The sequence below is a fragment of the Siniperca chuatsi genome, linkage group LG3 (genome assembly GCF_020085105.1).
Source record: "Siniperca chuatsi isolate FFG_IHB_CAS linkage group LG3, ASM2008510v1, whole genome shotgun sequence".
In the NCBI taxonomy this organism is placed as follows: domain Eukaryota; kingdom Metazoa; phylum Chordata; class Actinopteri; order Centrarchiformes; family Sinipercidae; genus Siniperca; species Siniperca chuatsi.
The window spans coordinates 17970949-17994884 of NC_058044.1; the positions used below are offsets into that span (position 1 = coordinate 17970949).

Here is a 23936-nt window from a genome sequence, read left to right on the forward strand (position 1 = left end):
CTCATTCAACAGGGTCTGTGTGTTTCTGTGTGCATTTTAAAGGATAAGGCTGATGTAATTCTGTATTTATCTTACTGTCAATAAACCTCATGAAAACCCCCCAAAACCAACAGTGTGTCCATCTGTCAATACTTTCTTACTTCCTACCCTGTCTGTGCCCGCAGCACATTGGTTCCAGTGGAATAAACTACATCAGGCTTTGGCACACAGACAATTCTTCTTAGTAGGATCAATTCATTGTTGGTTTTGGTCTTTTCGTGGGATTTTGCTGACAATAAGTCAAATTGTATAGAATATCACCATCCTTATCCTTTAATGACCATGGCCACGAGCAAGCTGGAACATACACAAAAACACACAGAATAACACTCACATGTGAAAACCAACTTGCAGTGCCCTTCCCTCCCTCTGTCTTCACTGCTCTCTTGTCTCTCCATCTCTGATTGGCTTTTCACTCTTTCTAGCATTCTCACTTGATTTCTCCCACATGCTGTTTCTCTCTCTCATTCATACTGTGTCTACCTGCATTTCTTGCCCCCCCACCCCCACCCCACCATCCACCCCCCTCCCTCTGACCCCCCTCGCTCTGTCGCTCTACACTTCCTGGCTTGGCACGATACCCTTGAGAGCAGCCCCACAATCCTCTCTCCTTCTGAGGGGGATGCTCGGCAGCCTGTTCCCTCTCTCCATCTCATCCTCTTCCTTCCTCTTTCTCTGTCTTTAATTCTCTTTGTTTTTTTCTGTCTGTGACATGGCTGACATTTCCAAATCTTTCTAATCATATAATCTCTCTCCTGCATACACTCTTGCATGCATACTCTCGCATACAGAGTCGCGGCGAGACACCGGTGAGTGTGTGTGTGTTTAACTGGCCAGAGGAGGCTGACATGCCGGCGTGGAGTGTAATCGCTGCCTCTTGACTGCCTCTGTGTGTGTGTGTGTGTGTGTGTGTGGAGGCTCAGCTGCTCTCATGTTCATCTGCCAACACAGCCTCTGCTGCTAGCAACATGTTTCGACGCACAAAAAGGTAAACAGCAACAATCTGTCTCCGTGCAGTCTTTGTGACCGGTGTGGTGCCCTGCTGTTGTTAGTGTGTGTTGATTCATCGGAGGAGGTTGTTGTGTTTTTCCATGATGTTTCCGTTGTCTCTGCCAGCTATCATGCTGTCTCACAGTTGTCTCCCTGTCTCCATTTATCTCCAGCAATATGGTGTGTGTGTGTGTGTGTGTGTGTGTGTGTGTGTGTGTGTGTGTGTGTTTGATGTCTTTACATGCATGTGTGTATTTGTAATGTAATTTTGTGCAGATAGTATGTTAATTAAAGTACATTGAGGTTTGATCATTTGTTTGCTTGTGTGTGTGTGTGTGTGTGTGCACTGGATTTGTATTTATTTATAACCTTGTTGAGCTTTATTGTAGTGATGCACATGTGCACATAGATTTAGCCTGCTTTAGATTATGGCTGGTGATGTCTCACTCTTTCACACACGCACACACAGGTATGTGTCTGTGCTTGGCCGGTAGCCTGTGTGCCAGAGATAGCATTATGAAGTGAAGGCATTATTGTCAGTGTCCAGGGAGCTCTTGTGTAGCGGAGAGCTGGGTAGTGCTGTCTGCCGGGCACAAGTCCTCGCTCTTCTTCTCCCTTCCTCTTCACCTCTTTCTCTCTTATCCACCTTCTCTCTTGCCTTTATTTTCTGTCCCTAACGTCATCTCTCTGTCCTCCATCGTTATCTCTGCTGGCTTATGTTTTCCTTGTTTCGGTTTTCCTCTATTCTTCCCTTTGACTCTACTCATTTCTCCCTCTTATCCCCATTGATCCTCTCCTCTCTTCTCCCTAATGTACAATCTGCACAGACCCTTTAGTCCCTCCTGCGGTGTTTCATTTTAGCTGTCTTCATCTCATCTGATCACAGGGGGATTAGTCTTCACTGTTGCTCCCACTGTGCAGGGAACAAACAGCAGGATATTATGTATATGAACAAGAATAAAGCCTCTATGACTGTTGGCCACCATGCAGAGTGTATGTTTTTATGAGAGGACATGTGTGTGTGCATGAGAGTGTTTGTTTAAGGGTGTGTTTGCTTTTGAGCCTGTACATGTGTGTTTGCTGTTGTCTTGAAAGAGTCTGTTCCACATGGATGAATTTGCCTGTTCACGAGTGTGTATGCGCAGTGTGAAATAATATTATAGTACACTTGTGTAGACATTATTACATTGTTAGTATTGGTGGGGCTGTAACTAAAGATTTTTCTCACTATTGATTAATCTGTCGATGATTTTTAGGAGAAATTGATTAGTTGATTGGTCAGAAAATAGAAAACGAATGCAGATCACAATTTCTCAGAGCACTTTACAATGGTATTAAACAGATAAAATAGAACTTACTCACATTTGAGAAGCTAAAACCAGCAATTGTTTGTTTGATAAATGACTTAAAGATTAATTGATTATCAAAATTGTTGTCTATTAATAGACTAATCGTTTAAGCACTAGGCATGATGAGTACTGTCTGAGTCTGTATTATTGTGTAATTGTGTGTGATAATAATGGGATAGGTATTGAACCTAAAAACTTATTTGGTAGCGACCAAAATGTGAGCATCGAGTATCACATGCTAAAAGTTAATATCGAATGTCTGGTGAAACTCGTAATCAGATAGTGATCAAATAGTCCCTGAAGATTTTCCCCAATTTTAGACAGAAGTTTATGCTCATGAAGGTTATAATGTTTAGTTTTTATTAAAACCGTTTTAGAGATGTTGATTCAACTTTATTATCATTTTGGAGGATGTAGTTCGTGGTGCTGTTGCACCGTACTGCCATATACAGAGAGGTGTTTATGTTATTTAGCCTACCCTCATTGATATAAATGGGGTGGACAAAATAATAGAAACAGCCAGTATAATGAAATACAGCACCACAAACTGCAGCCTCCAGTTTCAACAAAAACTGAGCATTATAACTGTCATGAAGAGAGGATTTATTGCAGCACTGTTGGATTAGACTGCATCAGTTTTAGCTAGGTGTACCTAATAAACTGGCGTGGAAAGAAAATACTGATTCTCGTGATTAGGCAACTTTTAACATTAGAGAACTTATGTTAAATTAGAAGGGTTTTGTATAAAAAAAACATTTTTTAAAGTAAGGTGTTTAAAAAAAAAAAAAAGTATTATTTGTTGGTGTCGGTGCTGTAAGTCAGGTATTGTATCAGCACTAGCGTGGAACATTTTCAAACAATTCCCAGCACTAATTCTGAGTTATAAATATCATCAGATCATTTATCCCTGATATTTCTTTCATTCTACTTTTTAATTCTCTTGCTTTCTATCTCTTATGTGTGTGTGTCTGCGTCGTTTCATTTGTGCATGTTGTGTTTTCTTGGCGGGCTGTCGCAATAAAGAGAGATAATGCTTTATGCCCACTCCCAAACAGATTGAGCTAAAGGAAGACTGTAAAAATAAGTGAGTAAGAGAGAGAGAACATGAGACAGAGAAAACCACAAAGCCACAGGAAGAAGAGAGCGGGGTTGGATGAAAGGCAGAGCCTGAGGTAGTGTCTCAGCCTACATTTAAGAGTAGTCCACCGGGGTTAACTGAGCCCATGACGATACACTCTCAGTCTCTATTCGTCTACTTCCTCCCCTCTCACTTGTTCTTTCCACTTGAAGGTAAACTCCTTTTGTTTTGTTGTTTTGGCTTTTGAGATCATGAAAGGGAGACTGAGAAACAGGAGGAGCATTGAGGGACTGAAGCTGGGTGACAAACAAGTGAAGGAGGACTTTCTCGCCAAGTGCATGTTTATCATACTCACACACAGTACATACAGTATTCTCCCACTCATACATATTGATGCAGTGTACATGATTCAAATGTTCCCACTCATGAACAACACACAGGGCATCTCATCCCACTCACACGCAGTACACATTGTTAATGTTCATTTTTAACATTTGAAGCAAAGAACAAACTGTAATTCAGCAGAGCTATCATAAAAATACTGTTGTTATTTGATTTATTTAGCCTATATGCTCTCTTTCCTGGACTCATGGCGTAACTGATTGTTTTTATTGCTGATATCTATTAATTACACTACAGCAAATATATAATAGTTACACAAAAACAGCTCTCACCTTGCTGCTAGTTTCATTTTGTACATGTCTACCATCTGTTGAGGTTGCTGTCATTTTTGTGACAGGTAGTTCAGGGTATTTTAAGCTTCAGTGCAGCATACATTATGATGATGGACTTGATAGCTCATAAGTAGGCACCACAATTATCTATTCTGGTGTCAACAAATTGAAGCAGATACTCAGCGGTGTTATGGCTTTTAGAGGTTACTAAATAAAGGTGCTTTGTCAGATATTTTTGTCTTAGGTTAAAAACAGGAACATGCTTATCTACCTCCTTGCAGCACCAGATGCAGAAAGCATGGATGTTGTAGGTTCAGTGACATATATTTGAGCAGTTGCATTGCTTGGCTGGTCTTTTTAATGAAGGAGCTGTCCAGTGAAAGATAGTATAGAAAATGAAAATTCCTCTCCATGCTCTACTCCTGTTGTTTCTGCCATGACAGCACCATCTGTTACTGGCTGGTGTTCAGGCTGGCCTTAACAAAAACACACAGACTGTTTGTGGTTTATCTTTGATATTGCAATGACATGATAACACAACATCTCATATACAGCCATGAGTTGGAAGACAACCTGGAAACATGAATTGCATGTGAATTGAATTCAGTCCCCTGAAATAACTTGGTCATTTTCCAGATAAATATAAATCTGCTTAAAGGTCATATTCAGGCTGTGCATCTTATGATTAAGACAGCTTCAAAATAATTTAATTTGTACAGACACTGTCAAACTTTTTATCTGATGGGATGATGTAACGCAGCGTTAGCTATATTGCTAATGTAAGCATAAAGAAGTAGTTATGTAGTATCTGCCTTTTTGAATATTGATTCCTAACATGCAGAATTATTGAAAAGTGTAATTAAAGTTTAAGAGGGCACATTCTGTTCCTGCAAATAGTTTGAATACTTGAGCATTAAAGTTAATTCTTGACCTTGGAAACAAATCTTAATTCCTGAATGGATGGGGTTTGGTCAATTGACTTAAGTGTTAATTGAGCAAACTACATCTAGTGAAGAAGACAGTGAGACACAGTTGAAAAAGCTAGTAAGTGGATGTTGAGGGGGTTTTTTTCTTGGTCAAAGTTTGAGTAATTGATATGTTAGCCTGTGTAAGTATTGCAGCAAAATGAATGATGGGATATTTATCACAGCCACCCAATGCTTTATCCTTTTTATAAAAAAATAATTAGTTGTTTTTGTTATTTTGTTGTTTTTGTTTAATTTATTTTTACCATTGTTGTATTTGACTCCCGGATGATGTAGCAAAGCATTTAGCTTAACCTTCAGAATGTACTGGATAGTAGAGCTGAAATGATGATTGATTGGCAGCATTGATTAATCATTTGAGTCATTTTTGTAAGCAGAAATGCCACAAATTGACTGGTTCTAGCTTCTTCACCCTGTTGCTTGTCTTCCCAGTATTCTATGATAATAAACTGAAAATCTTTGGACTAGTGATCGGACAAAACAAGCAATTTGAATGAGCCAACTTTCACTATTGTCTGTAATTTTATAGATCAAACAATCAAGTAACCTAGAAAGTTATCCGTAGATGTATTAATAAATAATCATTGAAGTTGCGGCTCTACTGGATAGTATACTGGGGCGAAATATTTGTACAAAATTGTACCACTCCACATTTGTTTCTCAACAAATCATCAGATAATACATGCTTGTTTATTATATAATGGCATCAAAAGTGCAACACACAAATTCTGACCTTCTGTCCAGGATGTCACCATTGTGTTACCATACAGCTTTAAATCAAAATATTTACTACATGCAAACCACACTGTAAATAATCATCTAGCCACAAAATGTCAAAGCTGTTCATTTACAGAACCATTCAGCTGTTCCTTGAAGCTTGTTTAAAGCCATTAGTGCCATAGTTTGAAGTCTAGTATTACACCAGACATTATATTGAGTTAGGCATCCTACTGCCATCTCTATTCTAAGTTTCTTCTAAGAGATACAAGCTGTGGCCTTGCTTGGTTGTGAATCCATTTGCATTATCCATAATCAGATTAAATCACTTCTAATGTCTATTAGACATTCAGCGAGACTCTCCACTCATGCAAATGAGTGCTGCCCGCTGAAGGAAGTGTTTTATTCTTTATGAGGGGATGGCTACGGATCATTTGCTGTGAAAAAGGTGACGGTAGGAACAAAGTGAAATGTCATGATCGTGGTGATTCAGAGCTCTTCTTAGGTCTCCACGTGCAGTAACTGCAGAGAGCTGAGAAAGCAACAGCCACCGACAAACACAAGGTGGAGAAACTAATGTAGACAAACAGGAAACCAGCAGACGAGAGACTGATAGTGACACATGCAGAAAGATGCAGATAGGTCTTTGCACTGCCACAGCTTCCTGCTGCATCACTCTGCCTGAGGATACACTTTCACACCTTTAGAGGACACCTGACAACACCTTCGGCTGGAGAGAACTGATGTGACTAAAATAGATGTCTGGATGTTTATTGTGTCCTGTTGTGTTCTGTTTGTGTGCTGTGCTCTGACTGTGGTGTGTTTCAGACCAGTGAATCTTTGGATCTTTTTTTTTCTCACATACTGATCTCAAGGTCAAGAACGAACTTCCATTCTCAAATAGAAAAATGTGGTAGGCCTTAAAGGAATATGTCAGCATTAAGTTTATTCACATTGTTACTGACAGTTAGATGAGAAGATCGATACCACTCCCATGTCTGTCCATTAAATATTAAACTAGAGCCTGCAGACAATTAGCTCAGCAACAGCTAGCCTGGTTCTGTCCAAACAAAAAAAAAACAACCAGCGCCTCTAAACCTCAATAATGACACAATGTAGTTTAATCTGCTCACAAACAGAAAGACAAGACTCCATGAAGTCATTGTGGCCCGCTATTGTTCGTCAAGAAATAGTTACAGCATGTAACTCCCCCTCAAATCATAAATTGTTGTTTTGTGTACATTTTAACAAACAAGATACATGTTCTGTTTTCTTTAGATGTGCTGGTAGGCGTAATTTTTAACTTTAACAGAGCCACCTAGCTGTTTCCCCCTGCTTACAGTCGTTATGCTAAGCTAGGCTAATCACCACCTGGCTCCAGCTTCATACTTAGCACACAGACATGAGAGTGCTTTCGATCTTCTCATCTAACTACAACTAAGAAAGCGAATAAGCGTATTTTGCAAAATGTCGAACTATTCCTTTATATCTCTAGCCGTACACATGCAAATAAAGAAAAAAATTCCACTCAAAGTCCACTATGAGTGTCAGCCAGCATGTTTATCATCCACCCAACTGGTCAGTAATTCAGGCATTCAGCTACCTTTTCTGCCAGCCAGCTTTTTATTCAATCATACAACAAGCTGACTTTACTAGCTCATTACATAATCAGTCCGTTTCTGTGCTTAGGAGTCACAACAAAACATACCTTTTTTTTTCATTTATTGAACTAGCACCATATTGTAAACTGAGAATTGCCCCTTAGTCACAGCATGAATTGCCAAAGTTAATGCTATTTTTCTAACAAGCTGAAATGACTGGGTGACTCAGTCAGTATTTCATCTTTTTTCTGTGACCTCCTTTCACTGCCTTTCTCTTTTCATCTTCATTCTTTACCTTCATTTTTTTCTCTCTTGGTACAACTGTGAAGCTGTGTGGTTGTTACTTTTTTTGGTCAGCTTTGTCATCATTTTTTTACTCCTTGCTTAGCCTCTCTTTCATGTGGAATAACAGCAAAAGCCTCTATTTGCGTCCCTCTGTGCTACATTGCATAGCAACAAGACCGCCATGTGACTAACCCCTGCAGCAACCCCTAACACCAAGACGGTCCTGTCGTATGTTCTCCTCCTAGTTTCATCCTGTCGTTTATCTTTTCTCCCATCCCCCTTTCTTTTTTTTTTTTACATCACCTGTTTGCTTTCATCTGCTGCCTGTCAGCATCACTCAGTCATCACCTCAATCTCCATCTGAATGCCTCATGCTAGATAAATCTGCACACGTGGTTTGATTTGGCCACTTTCCAGAGTTTGGGATCCACTTAGATCCTGGTGCATGTTTCGGACACCGGCAGTAAGAACAGCGGATGTTGCGTAATCGGATGCACTAACAGGGACTAGCCTGTTGGTCCATGAAGCTTTTTAAAGGAGGTAGGATTTTATCCCATCCATTTCCATCCCATTTCTCACAGTTGTAAACATGCACTCACATTTTAGAGGTCCTGAGGGAGGGAGAGACAGAGAGAGAGAGATGCCACCTGACAGGAAGTGAGCCTGGATGGATCGATGGTGTAACGTCAGGACAGTCTGGTGTCCTCTGTGCCCTGTGAGTCAGCACTTAGAGCAGAAGATGACACTACTGACTGACAGACCGCACACACACACACACACACACACACACACACACACACACACAGAGAGTTAATAATCTGCTAGGTAAAACACATTAAGTATTCACAAGCGCTCACTCACACCTGTCACAGACTCACATGTGCATGCAAATGGAATATCCGTTCCAATAGCACACACACACACAACATACACACACAGAGGAACACACATGTTGTTGCCTGCGTCCATAACATCCTATACCAGACAGTTAAACGTCCTCTCGTAATGTGCTAACAGGCCCTCAGTGTCTGCGCTTCATTCTCAATCGGCTCATTCCTTTAATTGATTTTGCGTAAAATGGAGCTGTTCTGTTTGAAATGGCTCATGGTTGGAGCTGCTGTGTTCTTATCAGTAATCATCCGTTATAATGAATGTGCTCAGCTGTGTGGCTATAATATAAACCCATCAGAGGCCTTTTTGTTTGTAGACAGAGCTTCACAGGAGGAGCGGAGAGGGCAGCCAAAGAAACATAATGGAATTACATTCTCTTACTTATAACTACTATTTATAAATGAGGATAAAGATAATGGATGATTGGCAGTTCGTGACAGAGGTTTTTATTTAAATAAAATTTGTGACATGTTGATGTTAGTATTTAGCTCAAAATAACATGCAGTAACATGCTAACATGCAGTCTTTAAGTGACAATCCTTAAGATTTCAGTCCTGGTTGATTTGGTGACACCTAGTTACTGGTGAGTCTGTGAATAGCAGGGCACAGTTAAAGGAGATGGTTACCTTGCTGAGAAGTTGGAGGTGTGCAGCCTGTCGCCTGCAGCTCACTGTGGCTGATCCTTCTTGTTAAATTACTCCCTGCAATATTTCAAACTGATCCGCTGTCAAAAAATGCAGAAAATGGCCGTAGTCTTTGCGTGCTAATCTCACTGACAAACACATTACATTTCCTGTGACTACTTCATAATAAAAGTCAACGTGTGTTTTGCCAGTTAGATGCTTGTAATGTGAAGTTCCAGCAGTAGGTAATGTTCGGTTTGCATTAGCAGTAACTTGATACAGCATTTTTTCTGGGAATGTCACCACAGACACCCAGTTGGTAATACTGCAAATACACAGGCTTTCATCAGTGGGCCATAGGCTCAATCACCATTGTGTTACCTCATTTGGCAATAGACAGTGACTTAACAGACATTTATCATTTATTTAAATTAAAATATTCGAGATTGACACTTTAAAGACCATTATGCATTTTGCTCTTTTGCTTCACTTCCTGTTGGTCGAGAAGTTTTCCACCAGCTGACACAAGTTTTATTTGGGCAAATCTGTGAGGCCAGTAATTGGTGGAAATGAGATGATTTGTTCTTTTGTGATTTAGCTTGATATGATTATGGTATTTTTACATGGAAATCTTGTCTGTTTTAGCCTTAAAGGATCATTACAGTTTACGATAACAGCATCGTTATCAAGTTTTTTGCTGAGATCTGAGTACATGGTGACATTCAGGTTAGCCATATTTATTTGGAAAAGAAAACAGAGGTGAACAGTAAAATGATTAGTCCATTGTAAACCTCCATCACAGTTTACAGACTGACTTCCTGTGTCAACTTTGACCTAACATACTTGCTGTAGTTGAGTGCACACATAATTTTCCTGCGCATGAGGGATTATTACCAGTTTCCATTATTTCAGATGTGCTCTCTTTCAGTTTTATCTCCAAATATAGTGGTTTAGATAATATTGCTTAGCTGTTTACAACTTTTCTGATCATCTGACTGCTTGTGTTTCTTGTTGAAGCATTGTTTTTGTGTTCCCAGCAATTACCTCTGTGAGTACAATGCTATTGTAAAGGACCCGAATTGTAATTAAGCAGCCTCAGCCTACTTTTAATACTGGTAAGGTACTTTATGCACTTGTTCCATCCTAACTCATAACGTACAACTGAGAGAGTGTATCAGTACCAGGGAAGCATGAAATGTGTAGTTTTAATGACCAGTATCCAAGTGATATTGTTTGTATTACTTTTATTGCTGTAATGAGTGTAGACAGTTTGGGGCTGCGTTAGGGGACCAACACTGTGAGTGTGTGCACATTCATCAGCATGTGTGTGAGAGAGACTAATGGCCCAGTGCCAGCCAAGGGCCTGCAGGGGGATAATTGCTCGTCAAAGCTTCTGCACGAGTCATTACCACAGATTTAACCTCTGACCCCCCCCACAGCGGGCTGACCGGAGCGTTGTAGCCAATGACAGCCCTGGGTTTCATTATTAGGAGCAGGGAGACACAGGCAGAGGTTGTTTGCTGTCACATCTGTGTGTCTGTGTTTGTGTTTATAGCTCTTTATGTGTCTCTGTTGGTGACATTTGACATTGTTTATATTATCCTCTTAACATTGCTGTGTCACCATGCAACCCTGTCACCTACAAAATACCTTTGCATACTACTAATGTGTTTTGCCAAATTAGTTTTGGAGGAGTTGTAATTTCTTCCGGGATCATAGTGAGAAGGTTGGGTTGGGGTGGATGAGCGTACAAAGCACAGGACTTTGACACTGGAGACTTGGGTTCACGTCCTGCTTACCATCTGTTGTTAGGCAACTAAAACACTTAGTTGTGGTCCCTTCAGGCAGCCTGAACAGTTGATGTATTATATAACAAGGTTTTATTATAAAGTTGTTATTGCTAACATGCTAGTAAACATTTGCTTATTTATACAACCAGTGGTGCACACTATCACTCATTTGGAGTCGTGTTTCTGGCCACCTGACAAATATAAGTCCAATATTCACTCTCTTTTAGCTCTGTTTTTGGTCTCCAACAACTCCTGAGGAAAATATCTGGCTCTTTAGTCTTTTCGTCTCTACAAGCAACAAGTAATCATTTGATCCGTCATTAATATGAAAATATTGATTATAGCATTAAGGATAGGTAAAGATTGTGGTTTTGGTTAGGATTTTGAAAAGTCAGAGCGTCTTATCTTGTGCTTCAAGTCAGCGTAGACTTGTTGAATATTTAAGTTCACGATCTTTAAACTTTTCCAAGTCCTTTGAGTTGCCAAAAAAGGTAAATCATGCCTTAGTTGCCAGGAGCAGATTTTGTAGGAAAAACAAACTTAACATACATTCAGTACAAACATATTGTGTTGGCAGTGAACAGGTTGTAGATATGTATATCTGAAAAATACTAATATAAACGTTTCTCTTTATGATGATAACGCATGTAATTCAGCTGGCTTTGTTTGTTGTTGTTGTTTCTTTCTTTCCCTCCCTTGTTCCTCTTGTTCCTCTCTCCTGTCTCTCCTGTTTGCCATTCTGGAGATGTTTCTTGAGACCACCTGGCTGTAAAAACCTCCTGCATCCTGCAAAACAGAAAAACATTGATTCGCTTTGCACATTTTGACTGGCTTGGCCAGACACGGCCGACACTATCACACAGACGCACTTTGTTTCTCTCTGTCACACACACACATTAAAAGTTGTTTCTCACTCGCAGCTTTCTCATCAACTCTGGTGTCCGTCAACAGAGGCCCACACAATGGCAGCATGCACCCCTGACCCCAATGAATCATACTCTGTCTGATTGACAGCACCACGCGCCTCACAACTACTCCTCCGTCACACACAGATTGAGCCTGCATGATGGATTACACAATGGATTATGATGGATTATACGACTGGCATTCACATAAATACACACAGACACTCTTTGGCTCAGCCGTATCAACAGACACTGACTCACACAGTATTGTTGTTCACCGCAGGGTGAGATCATATTTTTTTGGATTTACTGGCCTTTGATCAGAGCTGATTCAGTCTGATGCTCACCTTCATTATTTTATTTGTTTAACACAAGTTCTCTGTTTCTCACTGTGTGCTCTGGTGAAAGAAGAAAAAAAGAAAAACAGTCGGAGATGTCACTGTTTGCTTCTTTAGAGTGCGACTCCAAATGTGTTGCTATGGTAACCCTGTACACTCCTCTTCCCTTTCTGGTTGCTCTTCATCTTTCTTCTTCTCTGTCAATTCATTATGGATAAAGAGAGAATTTGTTCTTGATTGACTTAATTGGATCTGAATGGGTTTGAATATTTAAAAGGAAAGTGTCTCGTTTTCAGTAAAGCTTCAGTTTTCTGTTCAGAATTAATTTATGTGTAAGTGGATGACTGAATGAATCCAAAAATCACCATCTGTCTGAAAACAGAGGAGGTTGTGGATGATGTAGTGCAGGATTGTTTGGCTGTAAACTGAGTGAGTTTGGTTGTATTTGACCACAAAACTAGAGATTAGATTTATGATTCAAAGATGGCAGCCTTACACACATGCACACACACCTTCTTAACCAGATTGAGGCAGGATGAGCCCAGGCTGCAAGACCATAACCGTGACAGAGTGATTTAAAGTCACATTTACACACACAGGCACATACAAAGACACACGAAGATGCACACACACATTTTGCCCTCCACTACCAACCATTCCCACCTCTCTTATCTTCTTTGCCTTCCCAGTCAAGTGAATTTGCAGCATGTTAGTCATAATCCCTTACAGCCTCCTTTCGCTCCTGTCCTGGAACCTTCACTGACTGCCACCACTGTGACTGTTAATTATGTGGCCAGGATTTCAGGGCAGGGAACAAGACAGGTTAATATGAACTTCTCCTTTAAATATGTTGTCCTGCCTTTCTGATGAGTTAAAGAAGGAAGTATGGTGAAACACTTGTTGAAATTTTGAAATATGGACAAAGTATACAAAATATTTAGTAGGATAATAGTTTTTATATGTATGTTTCTTTCATTGCTCACAATTGCATTTAAATTCATGCGTTGCACCATATTTTGTAATGTGCACCTCCCTTTGTTCTTTGTGTACTGTATGTACACATTTTTTCTATTTCAATATTTTTTTACAATGTACATTTACCAATTAAAGTAAAACTCTGACTTAAACGTACCATAACAAATGCAAACATACTGCATGATACTGTGTTGTGACTATATTATCTAGAAATATACTATTTTGCTCAGTGACATGTATAGAAATGCCCACTTCTCAACCTAATTGAACACTTATGGGAGATGTTGGACTACCGTGCTAGACAGCACTCTCCACCACCATCATTAAAATACCAAATGAGGGAATATCATCTGAAAGAATGGTGTTCATCCCTCCAGTAGAGTTAAGAGACGGGCAAAAATCAATGTATTTTTATATTGACAATGGATCAAATGATTGTTTATGATGAGAGAGGTGCTCATAGTGATGAACCCACAGAGAATTAACACCAGACTCTGCAGTTGCCCTCCAGAGCATTTTTTTGTCTTTCAGTTTATTGTTTTGGTTTTTCTTCCCGAGACTTAACTGTTTTGGTTCAGTCTCTCTGCTCTCATCAACTTCGTTTCCAGCTGTAGCAGGCAGCTGTTTTCCGTGAAAACGCTCTCAAAACCCACTGAATGCAACCTGCTCAACACCAAACAGCAGACAGACACAGTTAGCAACTAGTTGGTGAACATAGTGGCGTTTCCCTCAAATGGCCAAATAAGCTTTAAAAAGACACTTTGTTGGTTTTTCCTTTAATTTGTCTCCCATCTATTAATGAATCTATCCAACAAAATTAACTCAAATAGGCCAGTTTGCAACATAGCCATGAGGCACTGTGTTGAGTAGATGTTATAATCCTCACTACTCTCAGTATTGTAAACCCCATGTCTAAAATGTAAGTTCATGCCTTGTTTGTTTTGTTTTTTTGTCACTGTTTGAACTTTAGTAAAGACTGAAGTCGAAATCAATAAGTACAAATCATCACAAGATAACAGCATACACTGGAATACAACAGATATGTAGCAGTGTTAGAGCATTGACCCTCTATCGTATGTGCTTCTCATAGCTTCTGCAGGAATACAAGTAGCAGGACTCGACTGTGACCTTTACTGCTGATAAATATGTGTCTGTCTGCTGGAGTATAGAGTAAAGAGCAGCACTCCTATTTAACCTGTTTTTTTCCTTTTTTTCACAGTACAAATGCTTTGGGCAAGACGCCCTTTTGCAGCATTCATTTAAGATAACAATGTTATAAAGCATAGTGGCTGCAAGAGACTTCTGGCTTTATGGGAAGATAAGATTAGATTGCTTTGCCTAGTGGGTTTTCATTCTGTTACTGTCTTTTAATAGTTTAGTCGACTCTATAACCCTAAAAAGGGGAGTTAGAAGGGAAGAAGAATGAGTTTTCTTGACTTTCCACATTTCAATTATTCATCAGTCAAAGAGTTAATTTTGAAGAAGGAGAAGAAGCAGAGTGAGAATGAAGCAGAATAGAGAGGAAAATGGAAGAAGTGAAGGAGAAACAGATGAGTGACGAGTTATCAAAAGATGGTGAAGAGATTTATTGAGACTGAAAATAATAAGCACTAAGAAAAAAATCACAGAAAAGAGACAGGTAAGATTAAATCCCTTTCCCTGTAATATGTGGTTTGAAACATTAGACACTCCACCTAAAAGTGAATCGCTGCTATTTGATCGAGTCGAGCGGCGGTAGAAGTGAATCATGAATCAAAAGCTAAGAATATGTTCTGGAGGGAAGCTTGACTAGCGTATGCTCAAGTGATTCAGCTTTTGAATGAGGAAGAGTAGCAATGAACATGTGGATTTGAGAGACTACAGGTTAAGGAGCGAGTGAAAGGAAAGACGATTGCAGGCAGGTTTGAGAGCATAACTATGATTGAAAAAAAGAAAAGATAAGTATGACACAGAAAGGCAATCAGAGAAATATACTGTATGCAATTCCAGTCTCTTCACTTTTTTGTCTAGGTCTTTTTTCCCCCTCTTCCCTCCCTCACCCTTCCCCCTTCTCCTCTGTTCTCATCTTCTGAGTGCTGTAGCGAAAGGACGGTGTTAAGCCGCTTCCAGCCCTCCGTCCAAAGCTAATGCATTTCCCTTAAATATTTCAATATGATCCTCCTCTGTTCTGCAAGGTTGAGTACAAGCTCTCCCTCAGCTGGCGCCCACAGAGGCGCACTGCCACCGATAAAATCTTGCCAGGGGTTTGATGTCTCAGAGTGCTAGAAACAACTGCTGAAGACTCACATCAAAAAGAGGGAGAGATACTGTAAGGGAGGTAGGGAGGATGTGGGAGGACTGCATGACGGGGATATAGATTATAGATCGAGGGAGATACATATTTTAACCAGTGTGTGTTATGTGACCGTGCGTATGTGTGCATCTATGATTTACTGCACTTCCTGCACAGATGTAGAGCAGCGTGCTGGCTGATGCAACGTGGAGAAAACTTGTATTGTTTCTCAGATGTGGTTCTGCTCTGCAAAATCTGGTATGACAGGCACTCCAGTGAAGCACACAGACAAGCATGAAAGGCCTGTGAGCAAACCCAATCCACACATGAAAATAACACCTGAGAAATCCACTTCCCACTTTACGAGCTGTTACGTAAGACAACAACCCTTGTGCATCTCTATGTGTGAAGACACATCCAGTGGTGGCAGCCAGAGCAGCGAGTGAAGCCTTTATGGTTCAATAATTTCAGTTCTTCATTATGGTCTATGCCTGTCCTCCCTGGTCCTTTTCTTCCTCTCCGTCCGTCTCTCCATCGCCTCATCACTCCTGCCATTATATTTCATGGCAGCAGCCGTCGTGGGGCTGAACCTGGAGGAAATTAAAAATCTTTGTTGCTTTGTCGCTCTCCCCTGTGGGTGGGCAGACGCCAATAAAGTCTTGTATCATGACCTGCCACATGCACGCACACACACAGAGATATACTGTACTCAAGATAAAAAGCATTCACACTCAAACCCACACATATTGTACCATTAGCTATACATTTACTCTGGGTGACAAGTAAGCACACAGACTCGAAGCCAAACAAAGACGCAGTATATTCATTAACCTGAGGGTCACTCAGTGGTGTGTGTGTGTGTGTGTGTGTGCGTGTGCCAGCTATCATCTGCCTGGTATCGATGGAGCCTTAAATATAATAAAGACAAATATTGACGTATTCTTTGTTCTCATATATGTTCTAGTTGCAGAACCAGTAACCGGAAAAGCCTCATCCTGACCAGTACGTCCCCCACCTTGCCACGGCCTCACTCTCCACTGCCTGGACACATAGGTCAGTATATAAACGTTTAATGACATGATACAGTGCAAGATTAAACAGTATATTGGGCTCATTATATTGAGGGTTTTTTTTAAATTGACAATTTATCAGTGTTGACTTAAAAAAATTAATTAACATAAAATGAGTAAAAAAGACATAAATATCTATATGCATGTGTGTGTGTGTGTGTGTACATACAAAAAGCAGACTTTAAAAGTAGCATTTGCAGCATAACTACTCTGTAGTAAAGTATTTCTCATTTTTTACTCACTCAGACTGTGCTGCATGTTGTTATCAGTAGCTCATTGTTTTCAACACTTTTCACTTTTTTCTGACTTTAAGAGGACAGAGTTAACTATAAATTGTAGTAGTCAGTGTCTTTTTGCAGCAGGACATACAACAGCTTTTGGGTCCATTGAGACATGAAATCTGGGAGAAAGTAGGTCTTAAATTGTTTTTTACATAAAATGTAAGTGTTTTTTGTTGAAAATTTGTATTTAAAAAAATTAGAATAATAAAAATTTTAAACTTAAGAAAGAAAGAAAACGATTAGCCTTAAAGATCAACTTGACACCAACTGAAAATCTCCTCAAATTGTTCAAACTGTCTGCAGTGACGTAGGATTGTGCTCCAGGGTGTGTCAGTGCACTGTGACATCACTGCAGGAAGGCGAGAATTGTTCCCGCAGTGTAGTGCTTTAAGGACAGGCCAATAGTGCCACATGATTTTGCCATTTACATTTTTATTGAGCATTCAATAACTTAAAAAAGATTAAAAAATGATGCATCTACTTTAACTACATTTTTATATTACATTTTCCAAACATATCAAAGCTGAGAACTCAAGCAACAAACTTTGGAATCATTGCTTTAAAAACTCAAATAAATTAAATGTGCATTTATGCCTCGGCTGATGACATGAAAGCTCACAGTTGCCAATTGTCATAGTAACGCAATACGCTTACCGGCATCTAACAAATGTTGACTCATCTTAGCGCTCAGCACAGTCTGAGACAACTGAACCTGTATGGCGAGGTGCTGTGGTATAAAAATGTTTCAGCACTAGAGGTCAGCTGGTGTTAAGTTGCTCTTTAACTGAAAATATAATTAACTAGTTAATAATGCAGGACAGAATCAAGGATAAGACACACTATTACTGTAGGTGGCTTGGAAGTAGGTGTCACAGTGAATATACACAGAGTTGTTGTATTTATTATAACCATAACAGTGTTTCTCTTAATGACTGAATGTACAAAGATCTCATATTCTTGATGTCAGCTGATAAGAATGCAATACTTCGGTAAAAGTGAGGTTCACTAAATGAAATGGGAATGACTTGTAGAGTGAAGTTACCTAAAATGAATTTAGGTATATTATCCTTCCCAATAACCCACAGTGTATGTTTTCTGTTGTGTTGTGTCCATATGTATTTTATTAGGAAGCAGTCCGTTAGACAGCCCGCGCAACTTCTCACCAAGCGGACCTGCCCACTTTTCCTTCGCCTCTTCTCGCAGGTTTGCATCCCTCCTTTATTCACACATTAAGTCACACATGCAACGTTACAAGAGCAGAGTGAAGTAGTTAAGTGAAATTGTTGATAGGATTATTTTTAAACTCGCGCGCGCGCACACACACACACACACACACACACACACACACACACACAGTGTGAAACTCTGCAGGGAATACACCCACTCACACACACAAACATGCAAAATGAAACTGCATGCCTCTTCCCTGTCTTTGTCCTACGCTGCTCCCACCGAGTGTCTGTGTGACAAAGGTGTGACAGCAGGCCGAGATGAATGAGGTGAGGTGCCAGGATTTTGCCTGAACGTGTATCTCCCATCACTCACTCAGAAGAAGTGTCAGACTCAGGGATGGCTGGCGAAGGCCTGAGGGAAGAGGAATAAAAGGAACATAAGTGTAATTTGCTAGATTGAAAGGAAGTGAAGTTGGTGGAATTGCTTTAGTATAACCGCAGATTGTGTTGTTTGGAGAGACTAAAATAGAAACTGATATTGGAGTTCTGGCTGTTGAAAAAGACAGAGAAAACAGTTTGATTCTAACATATGTTCTCCTTTTTCCACTTTTCTTTTTCTTTTTTTCTCCTCAGGGCTGATGGTCGTAGATGGTCCTTAGCTTCTCTGCCTTCCTCAGGATATGGCACCAATACACCCAGTTCAACGGTAAGTTTAAGAGGAAGAAGAAATAGCTTCTATGCAATTGTTTAATTTTAGATTTATTTATCAGCATTTTGGAACAACTTGTCTTCTTGAGGACAAAAGACAGTTATCACTACGGATGCACCAAACGTTTTCTCTCCCGAAAATTTTTACGTGAGGTAATGTGAGGCCAGTGACTGCTGTGGCATCAAACATTTGGTGGCCCACTGTGACTAAATGAATATAACTGATAGCTGAAACACAGAACTTAACTGTATTTAATGTGGAAGTCTATGTAAGTGCAGTTTATTTACCACTCATTGCCAAAAAAGGCATCGAACATCAATATGTCCACATGAGGCGACTGTAGCTCAGCTGGTAGAGCAGGTTGGGCATTAATCGCAAGGTTGGTGGTAGAAGTGTCCTTGAGCAAGACACTGAACCCCCAAATTGTTCCTAGTGTGCAAAAACATCTGCCAAATGTTCTGTAACATTTGAAGAGCCTGAATCAGAATAGGTGTGTTTTCTGTTTTTAAGAGGTCACCAATGTGACTGTCTATATCACAGATGTGACTACAGTAACCGCAACTTTCCTTCATCCATCGTGTATTATTACTGCAGCAGCCACTGCACCTTATGCTCTCTCAAATGTAGGATAGAGCTGACTAAGTGTGTCCTTGTAACACAAAACTTGTGGCTATCAAACAGGACACCACAGTGCAGCCGCAGCCTTCTGAAAAGTCCCCTGAAATAAACTGTGAGGCTTCTGCTGATGGTTTGTTTTCAACTCCTTCATGTTTCTCCTCTTTATAGCTTGACAAGTGAAAACTCATAAGGATCAAACACCACACTTCCTTTCATTTCCAGTGTTACCAGAGACAGAGTAATGACTCTGAAGTGTAGGATCTGCTTTTTCTTCTCTTGATAATTTAGCTGCGTACTGAAACACACAAAACTGTATTTTAGATTTTTCATCCATTGCTAAATTGATGAGGGGGGAGTTTGTGTCCTTGCATGAATATGTATCTCACTCTAAGAATTTATTTGCATATATTTTCATGCATAAAATCGGCACGTGCTGTTCTACTTGTAAATTCATGTTTTAAAGTTTCGTGTTCTACTTTTGTTTCGTTACGCTTTGAAATGATTACACGCCACACTTGCAGCTGAATGCCATGCATACACAAACACACTTGCCCCTGTGTTCTTTGACTTTGTACTTGCTCTGCGAGACTCAGCCGATTTATTTCAGTGCCTTTTAGTGCCGAAGAACATGCATCACATGTAATCCAAAACTAAAAATAACTAATCAGTTGCTAAGATATGTTTGACCTGATTTATCTGCAGCTGATGACTTGGCCTTTCTGAATAAAGCGGAGCAGGGATAATGGAAATGAAATGTAACCAAACTGTATTTCTGCCTTGCAGTCGCAAACTGTTCCAGTAACTTTTTCTCTGTCCATAACTTTATCCCCGGAGGAGCAGAGATGGATGATAAAGACGGAGACAAATAAAAGCCAGTGTAGGTGGAAGTGAAACGTGTTTTGAAGCAAACAGAGAGACAACAACAATGTTCAGTTTTGTCTGAGTGAAAGACTACTCAGAGAAATGAACACTGCCAAGGCCCATTTGGTAAATAGTCCATTTGAGAAATGGACCTTAATGTGTATGACGCTTAGGTGGAGACAAGGCGTTGACTCATAATCCACTCCCTGTGCATTTCTGTGCCGTCCTGAACACAATCACCTCCTCTGCATCTTTGCTGCTTTTTCACACATCATTTCTTTCATTGACTGCCTCTCATGCATCTCCTCGCAGCAGCACATACTGTATACAGAGACATACACTGCAGGCGACTGATTGATCTCTTTTTACTGGTAGATGAGTTTGGAGATGGTTTCTCAGTCTCTCCATACTCCTCTCTACCTCCATCACTCCTCTCCCCCCTCTCCATCCCGTCAGGTTTCAGTGCTCTGCTGGTTCTTACATGGGCCATTACTCGCTTGATTAGTTACAGCGGGACCCTTGCATACTGAACAGAGCAGATGAGAGGAGGGGGTGGTGTGTCTGTGTGCGTGCATGTGTGTGTGCGTGGAGGAGTTTCTGACATGAAGAGGTAGATATGAAACAATGTAGAAAAGCTGCAGAAAAAGTCAGAAATGTAAACAGTTGAAAGCGGAGGAAAGATGGGAAAGAAGATGGAGGAAGTTTGAAGGATGAAACCTTACAGGTGAAGAAAACTGTGGGCGGTTGGAAATCTGTGGCAGCTGATTGGGCTGCTTTGACACTGCTTCACCACAACACCACAGTTTTATACCAAAAAAAATTCAACCCAGGTGTCATATTAGCTATCTGTGTTAAAGGTGATCTGTCATTTCCCCTTTTCACCTGTATCATGGATAATATTATAGTCAGAGAGTCAACAATAAACACATTTTCTATTGGTGTTATTTCCATTTAGTCACATGTGATGCTGAAAGTCCCTTTGTGCCGGGAAGAAATTATATTTTGATGTGAAATAGCCTACATACAGTATATTTACATGATTTCCACTTTGCCAAAACATTTAGGCCCAAACATTTTCTACAAATTATGAGATACTCTCATCATAACCTTGATTATTAAATAATGAATATACAAACAAATGCAGATACAAATAATTAATAAAATTAGCTTTAAAAAGAAATGGCTCACATGTATTCAGCATCTGGGCAATGAGGTCTGTTCACAAACTGGTTAGATCACAAAAGCACAGAATGAATTTTTGATGCACATGTGGATGCTTCAGACTGTTTATTTAAAGAGAAAACACAAAGACCCTCATTTTACGTTCTGTTTTGCCGTGTGGGAGGAAATATGGGGAAAAAAACTAATAGCGCTGGAAATGGTAACTGTACAGCCTTATTAATGTATTATTTGGACAGTACATATATATGCAAATACAAACTCCAAGGCATCAAAAGAGACTGCAGAGCTGTTGAAGCTGACTGAAAGGTGATCCAGCTGTGCCACCATCATCAGAAAAGAGGAAAGGACATCTCATTTCTCTAAAAACGTGTCTCCTCGATTCCTTTTCCTTGCATATTTCCTCGCATCTCTCGTCACGTCTTCATGTGGGAGGCTCTAAGACATAAGTGAAGGAAATCTAGATGCAATTAAGTGACCTGAGATCCACCCTGTGACTGCATGTAAGGAGTGAGGTAGATATGAGATAGTTTCCATCTTTGACAACCATCATATTCAGTGGCATTTTCCTCCGAGCTCTCTGCGTCTCCGGGGAACCTCTTAATTGATTCTGTTGACTGGACTTTCTGCATTGACAACATAATCATTTCAGTGCTTTTCTGCAGCTTGCAAGTGGCTGAGACCTGAATGGAGTTTCTAATGGATTTTTATAGCAGAAATTGTTGTGTGGCCAAAGCCAGCTATGGTGTCCCATTGGGGGATGTGTTCATTAAGCCTCCCATTGATCCAGGCTGGTTTTTCCCTCCTGCGCTGAAGAAAAGTCTTTTGTTTAAGACCGAATAGCGCTGCCATTAACCCCCCGAGGCAGCAGACACTTAAAGCAGCAACTTTTAGGTGGAGTGACTTTTTCATTCCCTGCAGTCTTTTTGCTCTGGTTTTCAGTCCACATTATTCTGTTTTGCCCTCCTACACTAACTCCTTCTGGATATTTTTCTTGTTTCTCCACCACTCTATTTTACTTACTTGTTCTTTTAAGTTAGTGACTTCTTTGTTTCAGTTCTTTCCACCCACTCACATCATAGTACACCTTATGCTCTCTTCTCTTCTCTTCTCTTCTCTTCTCTTCTCTTCTCTTCTCTTCTCTTCTCTTCTCTTGTTGTCACCACATTGATTAAGGTGCTCTTGCCATTTCTCGTTTTTGATTTCTCCATCACTGGATAGCTATTTTTTTCTATTGATGTTGCAGCTGTAACAGAGGCTTTAAAAAAAAGATCTAACAAAGGGCAGTTCACGTTTTAACAGTGTCTCTTTTTCATGTCTCTCTCCAGTCATCCAGCTCATCCCAGGAACGTCTGCACCAGCTGCCCTTCCAGCCGACCATGGACGAGTTGCACTTCCTGTCCAAGCACTTTGGGAGCACCGAGAGCATTACGGACGATGACGGGGGCCGACGCTCGCCACACGTCCGCCCTCGCTCTCGAAGCCTCAGGTGAGAGCATTGGCAGGTCATGGGCAGAAGACAGTTTTAGCAAATGAAGACCGCCCACTAAGCATCTAGCCCACTTTGATTCAGGTTTCTTACATCCAATTTGTCTCCAAGAGCAGAAGCCATATAAGGACTTCGGTGCTGGTTTCTTCTAGTAGCCGGAAGTAGCCCCCCGTCTCTGACTTTGCCATTTACACACAGTTAAAAATAATGCTGTGACATGATTCCATAAACCATCAGGTTGTTTTCTGGCTCCAGTAGTGATACTGAACAACATTCCTCAAAGTTTTTTTGTAAGAAGTAGATTTGTGGAAATCATCTGGTAAAGAAAAATTAACAAAAGTAACTAAAATTCAACATGTCAAGCTTATATGAAAGGATATTAAGCTGCCCTTTAAGATTATGAAAGGGAAACCTTAATTATTGTGCAGGAACAACTTCATTCTGTCATGAAGAGATGCAGAGGGCTCTCAATCATTTATTTAGAGCACAATCCTTTTGTTGTTTATCTTGTATAATTCACCCTCTGTGTGTGTGTGTCAGAGCTGTTGAATGCTTCTTTTTCTGCCATTTAATGAGAGGAGAGATTCCTTTTGTTAGCTTTTATTTCATAAAAGAATATTTTTGCAGTATCATGTAAATGTAAAAACACATTTCCTGCTCATGTAAATCTACACATAGTGCACACTATTTTCTTCAGGTTCTTCCAGGTGTGTGCTATGTTGCTAATATGTCAGGATTTACCCTCACTGTTATTAGATTATAACATTATTTTATATTAATAAACAGTAGTGGAAAAAGTAAACTAAGTAAAATACTTCATTACAAGTGAAATAACTGTATTCAACATCTTACTAGTAAGTAAAAGTACATAAATATTAGTAAGAATGTACTTTACTAAAATAAAAGTACTCATTATATATATATATATTATTATGCAGTATATTATATTGGATTATTACTGATATGTAAGTGGCATCTTTACTTGTAGTAGATCAATGGGGAGCCAATATTAACTACTAACTGAAGAAATTCAAGTCTGGTGAT

General features: G+C 40.0%; 1 protein-coding gene across 6 annotated transcripts in view; it reads left to right on the plus strand.

Annotated features, from left to right (window-relative positions):
* LOC122873493 (microtubule-associated serine/threonine-protein kinase 1-like) overlaps nt 1–23936 on the plus strand; it is a 71689-nt gene that overhangs the window by 18248 nt on the left and 29505 nt on the right. For 5 of the 6 annotated variants that reach the window (XM_044190239.1, XM_044190240.1, XM_044190242.1 and 2 more), the window contains 4 exons: nt 16478–16566; nt 17992–18067; nt 18670–18742; nt 22732–22892. In XM_044190239.1, coding sequence (XP_044046174.1) covers nt 16478–16566; nt 17992–18067; nt 18670–18742; nt 22732–22892 — 399 coding nt within the window. Of the gene's footprint in view, nt 1–632; nt 1028–16477; nt 16567–17991; nt 18068–18669; nt 18743–22731; nt 22893–23936 lie in introns of those variants that run through there. The other variant, XM_044190245.1, reaches the window with a different exon arrangement.